Consider the following 12388-nt stretch of genomic DNA (forward strand, 5'->3'; position numbering starts at 1 on the left):
CAAAGTCAACAGCGTGACTATCGCATTATTCATTCTCTTCTGTAGCATTTCCTTCAGAGTCTCAATTGATGACTACTGCAATGGTTAAAATTCAGAACAAGCAAGGAAATTTAATCGTAGCACGTGCGTTATGTTATTAGATTCTTGTTCGACTGTTAATCTCATTACTGAAAAATTTGCAAAACAAAAATTTGCAGTATGTGCACTATTTCAAAATATCAAATTCAAGCTACTTTTCATTCAATGTATAATAATTCAAAACATAAATTAAATTTTTTAATTCTACCAAACATTGCTAACGCCGTGCCTAACGATACATTTCCTCGTGAACATTTTGACATTCCCAAGCGTCTACAATTAGCTGATCCACAGTTCCCTTTACCTAACACTATCGATTTGTTATTAGCCTCTAACATCACTTTATCTCTTTTAGCTGTTGGTCAGATTAGACTTCGTCATAAGGAATCGGAAATCATTTTGCAAAAGACTAGTTTGGATGGATCATAGCCGGGGGAGCTCAAACACTTACTCCTTCGAAAAAAGCTTCTTGTAATGTCGTTAAATTGGATAGACTTCTTGAACGGTTTTTTGCAATCGAGGACCTCGACCACGAGCCTGTGCGATCTAAAGACGACGTAGCTTGCGAAAAACATTACGTTGATCATACTCAGCGTGATGCAACTGATAGGTACATCGTACGTCTTCCATTTAGGGATAGCAAATTCCTGCTAGGCGAATCTAGGGGAATAGCTTTGAAACGTTTTTATTCATTTGAAAGAAAAGTTCAATCACAGCCAAAGTCCATGTTTGAATATAAAATGGTAATGGAAGAGTATATTTCGTTAGGTCATATGACGTTATGTGAGGACGATATCAATGATGGTTATTATCTTCCTCATCGCCCTGTCATAAAGATGTCTAGCGAAACCACTAAGTGTAGAGTAGTTTATGATGCGTCAGCCAAAACGTCTACAGGCATTTCTCTCAATGACGTTCTTTTAGTTGGTCCCACTATTCAGAATACAATCTTCGAACAAATTCTTCAGTTTCGTACTCATCGTTATGTCATCACAGCGGACATTGAAAAAATGTATAGGCAAATCATAGTTCATCCAGATGATAGGAAATTCCAAAAAACGCTGTGGTATCATGAAGGCAGAATTAGGACATTCAAATTAAATACGGTTACTTTCGGTACCGCTTGTGCGCCATTTTTAGCGATTTGAACTCTTCATCAGCTTGCTCGCGATGAGGCAAAGGATTTCCCACGTGCCAGCAAACTTCTTTTACGTGATTTTTATGATGATGACATAAAAATCACATCTGCTTTAAATAACATAGATAAAAAACTTTTCAATCTTGACTGCGTAACTAAAGAGAACCCTATTCAAAAAACGCTTGGAATTATTTGGGATTCCCGACAAGACTTCTTCACCTACAGGGTGCAATCATTAGATCCTCATGCTATATCAACCAAAAAAATGCTCTTGCCCGAAATTTCAAAAATTTTCGATCCTCGTGGTCTTTTGAGACCAGTAATTCTCTACGCTAAGATATTGATTCAAGATTGTTGGAAAGTCAAAATTACTTGGGATGAATCGCTTCCACAGGATATCCATACCAAATGGAAACCGCTCGCAGTTCAGTTGCCACAATTAGAAGGAGTTTCGTTCCCTCGTCAACTTCTGATTTCGTTAACAACTCTCTTTGGAATTCCGGCCCTAAGTGGTTAACTCTAGCTGAAAATGGCCTCAGCCAATTGAAACTTCACCTTCTGAATTGCCTGGATTAAAGAAAGGTATTTGTCTTTTGACAACTCCGTCTTGTGACGAGATTTATTCACGCTTTTCTAGCTTTGAACATTTCACTAGAGTAATCGCTTATATATTGCGTTGGAAAAATTCTAAAGGAAAACGCTCAGAGATCATTCCAGAATTCTCAAACGTAGAAGATAAGATAAGTTACTTAATAACTTTGATACCTCCATTAAAATGTTCAGAAGTTATGAATGCAGAACGTCAGATCTTGAGTATGATTCAACACGAAAAATTTCCTGTAGAACTTCGACGTTTGACTAAAACTTCCAGTGACGGTTCGGTTCATTTTCAAAATAGTACTCGTTTTGATACTCTGCATCCCTTTGTAGATGAAAAAGGACTTATCCGTGTAGGTGGACGTTTAAAGAAATCAGATCTTTCTTACGAGCAAAAACATCCTATATTGTTGCCTAGCAAACACCATGTCACCGATATGATCATTCGCCAAATCCATCAGGCGAATTTACATTCTGGAATTCAATCTACTCTTTACGCTGTTAGGACTAGGTTTTGGATTTTAAATGGAAAGGATCAAATTAGGAATATCATTCGTCATTGTGTAGAATGTATCCGTCAAAAACCCAGGATAGTTCACGCTCAGATGGCAGATTTTCCCAAATCGTGAGTTAATGAGTCGTCAGCTTTCTGTCACACGGGTGTAGATTTCTTTGATCCAATTTCTATCAAGGAAAAATTACATCGAAATAAAAGCTTTCTCAAAACCTATGGTTGCGTTTTCGTGTGTATGGTTTCAAAAGCTGTCCATATTGAACTTGCTACTGATCTCTCTGCTGAAGGTTTTTTGGCTGCATTTCGTAGATTCATCAGTCGTAGAGGAGTACCTGAACATGTCTTCTCAGACAACGGTACAAATTTCGTAGGAGCGAATAAAGAACTTCGCGAAATCTATGATCTCTTCGACACTCCAGAGTTCAAAAATTCGATAGGGAGTTATGCTTTAGCTAAAAGAATTGAATGGCATTTCAATCCTCCCTTATCGCCACACTTCGGTGGCATTTGGGAAGCCGCAATTAAAAGCTTTAAGCATCATTTGAAATGTGTATGACCTTTATATACTATTTCATCTGATCCTAACGACCCTTTAGCTATAACACCAGCTCATTTATTGATAGGACTCCCGTTTCATATTTTACCCGAAAAATCATTGCTTTCAGATCCAGATAATCGACTATCCACTTACAACTTCATCACCAAAGCCAGGCAGGACTTTTGGAGTAAGTGGCATAAAGAATACCTTCACGAACTTCAAACGCGCTAAAAGTGGCATGAATCCACTGCAGAGTGGATTCATGCATTCTTCCTTGTACTTAGATTTAAAACAAAACCTTTCTGTACATTTTTAGCTTTTTGCCAAAGGTTCAATTAATTTAAGTTTAGTTCAATTCATTCTTTGTTATATAAGATTTTAATCAACGGACTTGTTCTTCCAAAGAAAACTGATTTCATTTGTTTATCTGGTCTTTGTTGGAACAGGTGAATCAAAGATTTCTTGTTACCATAATTTAAGGAATATAAATATGTTATTGTTCTAAGAAGCGTTTAGCCAATGATAGTTTTATTTTCATTACTTTTTCTAGTTCTATTGTAGCTTAGATGTAGAGTATATATTTTTGCATTTATACTTGTATTGTTAATCTAACCTGCGTCATATCGTTACTATTAGCTACTATAATTCGCAGCTTACGCCCGGAGTATGTTCCGTCATAATTATTCCGCAACACGCATGCGCATGTATGAACGAGCAGGTTATGTGTGTGTTTGCATGAGAGTAGTGAGAAAGGACAGTACCTTCCGGGGGCCTCTTTCTTGCGAGCTCGGACTTGCGCGCGTGAACGAGCAGTTAGTTCAACGACTTCGGCAACGTTCATATCTGAATCGCGACTACAACCGAATTCTTAACGTTAACTTAACATTCAACGAGGATTTCCGATCCTCTGTCACAACGTGACATCAACGCCATTTTTGGTATTAACATCAACGCCTTTGTTGGCATTTAACATCAACTTAACGAACGATTTATATTAGTGCGTTTTTTTCTGTATCTGTGCGTGCGAGTGCAATCAGTGCTTTGTGTGCGTGTTCGGCGTTTTTTCTCGTTTTATCTTTTATATATCATTTCGCTTTTTATTGTGTCAGTTTGCTTAAATATTAATAAATCAGGGTTTTTTATGCCGAAAGGCTTTTTCCCGTAAACAAGTGTTTTCATTTTAAAACTTTTATCCAACAGTGTAAAATCATAAGAATCTAAAGTCAAAGTATCCTAATTATTCAATTCAACAAAATTATCTCTTTTTTAATAATAACTAACCTGCCTTTTTGCGTTGCTAGAGGAATTACGTAGGCGGGGTTTCATTCTGGCTGCATGACCTTGCGATGACCTTCAGTGCCGCAACCGAACATACCATTCTGAACGTAAAATTTACCGCTCTTTCCATTCCCGCAATAAAAGAATGGGGTTCCTATTTAAAAAACCAAAGTTGACCTTCAAATGACCTTGAAAAACGCGTTCAAAGTCAAATCCAAGGTCACCATCGGGTTGCCCCTTCGATATCCTACAACTTTGGTCTCTACCATTTTTTCGATTGTGGCTGTTCCTGACGAGTTATGAGCGGTGCCCGTTTAAATTGGGTCACCCTGTATATGTTGGAACTAAAGTATTAGTCTATGGAAGGTTCGTTCTGTATGACTACCAAAATATATATGCGCGTAAGTTAACCGTCGATGAGCATCAGGTCGTGTTTATACACGTAGTTTGAAATTCCGGCCGCGTCAGTCGCCACTGCATCATGTACGCTTTTATGATTAATTAAATTATTTTTAAGAATATCCTACAATATTATCACAGATCTGAATATATTTATAATTACTACTCGATGTTTTTTTTTCTATACCAGCTGCGTAATTTATAATTTGAATGCCGCGCAAATTTAAAAAAAAATATAACTCTGTTTAGCTACGCCTAGGTGGCGCTGTAACGACCATGCATATGCGCTTATACCGCGCGCGCGACGGCGCGCATTTTCTTGGAATTGAAATCTGCGTGTATACAGACAAAGATAGGATGAGAGCTTTCACTGAAGCTCATACGCCATCCGTCTTCACCGATATCTTCTCGAGCCTACTTGGTTTGCTATTTTCTTATTTGAGCGAGAGCACGAGGGAGAGCTTCGACATCAATTCCTTCGTCATCTCCTCTCGTTTCTTCTTTCAATTCTCGGAAGCCCGACAGCGTGGGTTTACTCGACTCCGGAGTCCGGCTCCATCAGTTTCAGACCGTAGTCACGGATTACGCGGATAGCAGTGAAGCAGTCTCCTTTATCGGTGTAAGTGTTATCAAGTGTAATAGTGAATCATGGAAAGTAGGAGAATGAGAGTCAGAAATAAACGGTGTATTCTCGTTGAATTTGTCAACGAGGATAATGCCTTAGCTATCGGTTATCGTTGTTGGACCGTCAAACCCTTCAGCGATGATGAAATGCAGAACCTTATTGACAATAAGGAAACTGTGGAAATTTGGTGGCCAAATTGTACTATTACGACGGAAAAAAAATGCTCAAAACACTGCAAGGTTTACCAAAAAAAGATTATAAAAGCTACGCAGCTAATATTCTTGCATTTAGAGGTTAGTTTTTTATAAACTTCTTTACTATTCTTACCATATAAATTTTTCATTGCAGCCGATATTTTTTATTGACAGTTTTTATAAATGTAATTTTAGATTGGATCAGAATGAATTCGGAACTTAAATCCTTAGAAAAATTAGATATTTTAAGCACAACAAAACAGAACAGACACTTGTTTGTCAAGAAAGAGTTTGACGATAAAGAATTTGTCACAAAAAAAGAAGAAACCACAACTAAAATAAGGTAATTAATAATAATATGTACTGAAACACTGGGGTCTGCTAGCGCAGCCCAGCGTTCTTAAATCTATGTTCGCGCGCCGTCACGCTCCAATGCATCCACGGTGGCGGGCCGCCGTCGAGATGCCAGGGATACCGCGATCCCCTTTCCGTGTGAGCGCCACCGTGTGTTGGGACCCGACGGCGTGGGAGGTGAGCTCGGCTAGCTCTAAGGAAGGGGTGGAGTATCGAACAGGGTCGTGGGTCATAAAACTCATTAAGGCTTGCTGCGGATATGATATGTCGTATTTATTCTTCATTTTCCCTCTTAACAACCACGGCAACCTGCCGAAAACCTGCGGCCTCTACAGTCCAGAGGCACTACGCTGAACTAACTAAACTACTATGCGGCACGTCACGCCGCCAATCGAGGTCATCGTGAGTAAGAGCGAACTTCTACACGCGGCCCCGCAACGATTTTAATAATTCTAACCTCCTTCCGGTTGTCGGTGCGGGCGAATACCCGCCTCGCCTCTCTGATCGTCTACCGGCCCCGACGACCAGCGCGTCCGTCGCGACGTATTCTCGCGAGTTATGCGATTTCCCCGGCCCATCAGACGCTTATTTTTCCATATACCGCGTCGTGAAAACCCCGTACTACTATAATAACTCCCCGAAAACCACCTCACGAGGTGACGACCTCGACACGACCGCGCGACGACACACAACACTTGCCCGTCCTCTCCGCGCACACTCGTACATTCTGACAGCTACTTAACGGAACTCTAATAATAGCTAACTTAACTTAATCGCTAACTTACTTACTAACGGTAGCTCGGTAACACGCAGTAATCGGTAACTGATAGGGATAGCGGGGGTGAGGAAACGATAGCGGGGAGGTACAATACGAGGTGAGAGCGATAGCGAGGAAATATGCACAATACTTGGGTAACGATAGCGGGGAACTGTGCGAGAGCGAGAGCATGGAAAAGACAAACGGTAGCTTGAGCGGAGGGTAACGATAGCGTGAAAGGAATGATAGCGAGGAAAAACGAGAGCTTACAAAATTCGCAACAGGCGACGAGACCTCACGGCACTCTACTCGCCGCCCTTGCCACGACCGTCAAAGTACATTGCGTCGCACTAACCGTGTCGCGACACGTTCATCCGAGGCACAGCCGCACTAGTTTATTCGCACGCTAATTACACTGTTACTTACTTGCTACGATAACGAGAGCGAAGGCGAGCTGCAATGGCGCGCGGGTACCGGGACAATCGAAAGCCTTGGTGAGCAGCGCAGGCGTCCTATCGGTAGCAGCGTTGCGGAGCGAAAGAGGCCGAGCTCTCCCGACGCGGCGACACGTGGCCGCGGGGCCAGCGCTGCGCGCGCTCACCACGCGAACTACTCCCCCTTCTGTGCGCCTACTCGCGGCTCGACCTGCCACGTTGCGAGGTTGTCGTCGCCTCTCTATTGCGCGGCGCAAATTTTCCACTTGTAACGTGCAGTCGAACTGCCACGTTACAGTACATGCACATGAATATTAAAACAAAACTTTAATTCTTTCATTTATTTTAGACTCAGACTGCTGACAGAGCGTTGAAACGCAAACTTGAAAGTGCCAAAAGGACAAGCTCATTATTAGACAAAATAATAAAAGAGCAAAATGATAAAAAATCTGTGCTGGAAGATGATAATGATGTACGTAATCTTATAAATTTATAATTTGTGTGTTCTAGCTAAGTTAATATTCTTTTTCAGATCTCAACTGATACAGAAACTGTATCATCCGAGGATGTCGAGCCACTATCGAAAAGAAGCAAAAGTTCTTTCAGTTCGCAGTTGCAGATACTGAAAATGGAAAATCGAGATCTTAAAAAAACTATTGCTGAGTACAAAGGTAAGCTTAATCTAATTAATTTGTACGCATATAATAAGTATAAAAATTTACATATTAATATATTTTAGAGGTCAATACAGCTAAATTGGAATCCCACGCACTACTGGAGGATATGAAAGAAACAAGAAAAATTTAAAAAGAGATGAACCTCACATGCAGTAAATGTAATGAGATGGATATCGAAAAAACGATAAGAAGCTATTTAAAAGCTCAGAAAACATCGAAAACATTAGCGTTAATTCTCCAGTTAAGGTAATCCTTTATTATTAACATAATTAATGACGTACTATAATAACCATATTATTACTTGTGTTTTTTCTCTCTTCTTTAAGTGTCTAAGCCTTTTAGCCCGTTCTGTCTGTCTCTCTACTTATTTGTTTTCTCTAATTACAGACGTACTCACCAAGGATTACGAGTACCCCAAGGAAAGCTCCCAAGGTTACATCCAAACCATTAACTCAAATACAATCAAGTTTTGAGTCAGATTTGGATGAGTCATTTACTAAAGAGGTTAGTGTATGTATATCTGTCCGCAATAATGAAGGAGAGAGAGCATTATGTGCATATTAATAACCACTTTCGCCAAAGATTAGTGCTGAACCAAATGAAGCAGCCTCAACGACAGATGAACTACCCACAAGTTCTTGTGAGACAAAGATGGAAGAGCACAGTACTAAAAAGGTAAAAGTATTTTAATCTATACCTGTTGTGATTATATTAAATTCTAGAGAGAGAGAGAGAGAGAGAGAGAGGAAGCTGAGCTGATACACTACTCTCCCTACAGCTTTCTCTCTCTCTCTCGCTCTCTCTCTTTCTGAATGATTTTCTGCAATGTTTAATTATTTGTTTGTTATGGCAGCCACTTTCGCCAGAGATTACCGTCATTGTATCAAGAAATGCGGACTCACCTACAGATGATGAGGCAGAGATGGAACCTGATCACAGTACTCAGAGGGTTACGATTAAGGTAAAAGCTGTGCGGGAATGCATGTTTTTGTGTGTACAGTCATAATTTTCACTTTTAATAGAGATTTTGATTCCCTAACATATTTTATAATGTCTGTGTTCTCTTGCATTTGTAAACTAACACACCTAGAGACTCGATTTTGTAAATGCAAATTTCTTTCCTAATTGCTAAACAATATTTAAGTACGTGAAATACTTTTAGTTTTTAGGTAAAACAATTTGATTTTTGTATTTCAGAACGTATCGTCGCAACTCGGCTGCTCAATATCCGACAAAAAGGACCTGCTTCGAAAAAAAGATGTACCTGCCGCATCCCAAAAACCATCAGTACCTCAGGTAAATACTATTTATTTGAACGATTGATTAAGGCAAATTTAAAATTTAGAATAATAATGATAATTCGTTATCATGTACTTAATTAAGTTTTAGAATATTTAATGTAATATAGGTTTATTCATTTCGTTCATTTCGTTTAGAAGCCATCTGTCGCGCGCTTGAGTGTGTTAAAATTTATATTTATTACTGTTTTTTAGCATAAGGAACCAGCAGAAGTCGTCGCCGACACCGCCCCTAAAGTCGATATTGGACACGGCGTTCAGCTTCCAGCAGCGATCATCGACAAATTGCGAAAGAAGGATCTGCGAAACTTACTTCTGGACTTATGTAACGCACTTTTTAGAAAAGAGGATTTTGCAATATCTTCGATGTGCGGCAAAAAAGGATGCTTGTCGGATAGTGCAAAACCGGAACTTGATCCGACGAAGCAGAAGGCAATATTGAGTAAGATTATATTATATTTAATACATTTTCTATTCTAAATTTGTTAATATTTATTTCATAATTGTTTATTATTATTTATTTTTCAGGCTATGCTGCTAAAACTCTGCCGTCGGAGACCAAAGAAAATATTGAAAAGACTCTTAAGACAATTTTGTCTAACAAATATAAAAACGCTGCCAAGGAGATAAAAAAAAGGAATGTAATTATATGAATATCATTTATATAGAATTTTAGTTCATTAATACGAAACGAAGCATTATATTATTTATTTATTTTTCTAATAAATCAGAATCATTTCTATTTACAGGTCTCATTTTTCATTAAATATTTGTGTACTCTCATCTTTAGGGTGCGTACTTGGCTTCAGTAGAGCACATTCCGAATTAGTACTATATCCTCAATTTTGGGATGTGTACACTGAAGTGAATTGTCGCGCGGGAAGCCCCTTAGGCGTGGATTCCCGCTTGTTCGTGTTTTGTAATTCGAATAGGAAGAGGTATGGGAGAAAAATAAAGAAGTCGATTTGAGCGAAAACGAGAGTGATTTAATACGCTCAAAATGAGAGGGGAAAGCCGTCCGGCATAAAACTCCTCTCGAAGATATCACAAGCTGCGGAACAAAGAAGTGTGGACTGTGAGTGTGTGTGTATCGTGTACTTGATCGACTCTCAAAGAGAGTTTTCACTTCGTGTCAGCGGCACAGTTCCTTGCACGATTCGACGCGCGCGTAACCACGTTCGCGGAACCGGTCGCGAGTCAAGCACGGCGTGCAAGCTGAGTCGGCGAGCGCAGCAAGTCGCGAAGTCGCTTACTCAACTCGAGCACGGGAGATGGCGCCACGGGTTCTACGTCGACCTCGCGGAGTTCGCTCGACGCGGTTTTCACGGCGGAATTCTTCTCCTCGGGTCTCGACGGAACACTGAAGTCTAGTATGTACACTAAAGTTAAGAATATACTCCCAATTTGGGAGTATACTCTGTATTCGAGAGTATACTCCCAAGTTAGGAGTATACTCTGTATTCGAGAGTATACTTCCAAGTTGGGAGTATACTCTCATGGACGTATGGTGGGCATGTCAGTAATTCAATTCCTTTAGATTTTATAAAATCATAGATTTCGCGATTCAAATATTCTGTACCATTATCACATCGTATTTTCTTAACTTTTCTATTGAATTTATTTTCTACTAAATTTACAAATTCTTTTAAACAACTAGCAGTCTCTGACTTATTTTTGATACAAAAGATTCTAGTGCATTTACTGTAATCATCAACAAACGATAAAAAATATTTTTCGTCACCATAACCAGTTGTGTTATGTGAACCATTTAAATCATTATGAATCAATTCTAGAATTTCAGTAGTTTTTGTTCTGTTATTTTCAAACGGTACATTCGCCATTTTACTTTCTATATAATTTGCGCATTTTATTTCGACCTTTTCGATTTTTTCTGGCAGTCCTTCAACTAATCTATTAGTTACTAATTTATTTAAATATTGAAAATTTACATGGCCAAGCGCCCTATGCCATTTTTCTTTGTCAGTTAATTTTACTGAATTTGCATACATTTCATTACTTGCTCTTTTTGATACGAAACCTTTCAAATAATATAAATCATTAACTTTATTTGCTACAGCTATTAATTCTCTAGATTGGTTGTAGATTTTGGCATTATCATATCTTGATAATTTTTTGTGATTTTAGAAGCATATTTTGTCTAATGCCCTCAACATAATAAACATTTTTTAAATCGACTTCCTTTTGATTAAAATAATTTTTGAATTTGATTTTTATATTTCCAAGTTTAGTTGCTTTTAACATTTTACCATCTGGTAATTTTACATTTACGGGATCTTCCAAATTTACATAATTATAAAAGAATTTATCAGTATTCATAATATGGTCTGTACAACCACTGTCAAACAACCAATCTATTTCGCTACAATTTTCACTAAAACCTGTTACATGATTTACTTCAATTGTTCTATTATTACTATACGTTTCCTGAGGGTTGGTATAGGACTGGTTAAATTTTTCGCTATTTTCGTGATAGCCTGTTACCTGATTTATTTCATGATGACATACTTGCGTTGCCCACGACTCTGGTGTGTAGTTGCCCTGTTGATCGCTTGAAGAGTCACCTCTGGGTTGACCTTGTCCTCTGCCTCGGCCACGACCTCTGTTGAATCCACCTCTATTGAAGCCTCTGTGTTGACCTTGTTGACCTTGATTGGATTGGCCTCGTTGATTTTGGTTGCAATGAGCACCACGACCCCGGTTGCTCTGCTGCTGTGGCCTCGTGCATTCGCTTTTGTAGTGGCCTGTTTTTCTACAGTTGTAACATTTGCCTTTGATTTGTGCCGCAAAGACACTGGCGTTACTTTTGTTGTCTGACTCGGGTTGAGTCATATTCTTCTCCTTAATCTTGGATTTTACATAATCAACTGTTCTTTGATCTTCTGGGATAACGTCTATAAAATCCCCAATATAACTGTAGCTTGGTGGCAAATCTCTGAGTAGATATCTTAACTTTTCGGTTTCTTCTAATTTTCCACCAGCCGTTTTGAACTCATTAGTGACCTTTTCGAATTCTACAAAAAAATCTTCCACTGTTTTGTAGTTATTTAATTTAATTTCTTCGATTTTTACTCTGCATATAATTTGCAGGGCTGTAGACTGACTTAAATATATCTTGTCGAATTTGTTTATCATCTCGAAAGCCGTTGTGCATTCACCAACATATTCTAATTGTTTATCCGATATTGTGCTTATAATTATTGTTCTGGCTTTTAAATCCATTTTTTTCCATTTTGGTTCGTCCTTTTTGTCATCTTCAGTCATTGCTCTGACTGCTGGATCTTTACACTCTTTATATTCTAACAAAATCATTAGTCTGATTTTCCAACTTGAATAATTTGCACCATCAAACACTGGTATCATAATATCTTCAATTTTTGCTTGTTTAGCCATTTCTTCTTCTTTAACTCTTATATTTTCCTATACTTGATTTTTTTAACACAATTATTTTCTTAAGTCTTCTCAAAAATATTCTTCGAATCTGATTTC

General features: G+C 38.7%; 1 protein-coding gene across 1 annotated transcript; it reads left to right on the top strand.

The window, feature by feature from the left end:
• The first annotated feature begins 4401 nt into the window (after window positions 1-4401).
• LOC116417092 lies at window positions 4402-9596 on the top strand. The gene is made up of 11 exons (XM_031928247.1): window positions 4402-5460; window positions 5557-5704; window positions 7256-7378; window positions 7439-7577; window positions 7646-7829; window positions 7971-8087; window positions 8171-8258; window positions 8437-8544; window positions 8781-8879; window positions 9077-9323; window positions 9410-9596. The coding sequence occupies exons 6-11, from the start codon at window positions 8068-8070 to the stop codon at window positions 9532-9534; spliced, it is 687 nt and encodes a 228-aa protein (XP_031784107.1). The 5' UTR covers window positions 4402-5460; window positions 5557-5704; window positions 7256-7378; window positions 7439-7577; window positions 7646-7829; window positions 7971-8067; the 3' UTR covers window positions 9535-9596.
• The last annotated feature ends 2792 nt before the right edge of the window (window positions 9597-12388 follow it).

The sequence above is a fragment of the Nasonia vitripennis genome (assembly GCF_009193385.2).
Source record: "Nasonia vitripennis strain AsymCx chromosome 4 unlocalized genomic scaffold, Nvit_psr_1.1 chr4_random0005, whole genome shotgun sequence".
In the NCBI taxonomy this organism is placed as follows: Eukaryota; Metazoa; Arthropoda; class Insecta; order Hymenoptera; family Pteromalidae; genus Nasonia; species Nasonia vitripennis.

Coding starts and splice junctions, on each gene's coding strand:
- LOC116417092 (XM_031928247.1), top strand. CDS start 8,068: ATGAGTCATTTACTAAAGAG. Junction 8,259..8,436: donor AAGAGCACAGTACTAAAAAG/GTAAAAGTATTT, acceptor TTGTTATGGCAG/CCACTTTCGCCAGAGATTAC. Junction 8,880..9,076: donor AAAAACCATCAGTACCTCAG/GTAAATACTATT, acceptor ACTGTTTTTTAG/CATAAGGAACCAGCAGAAGT.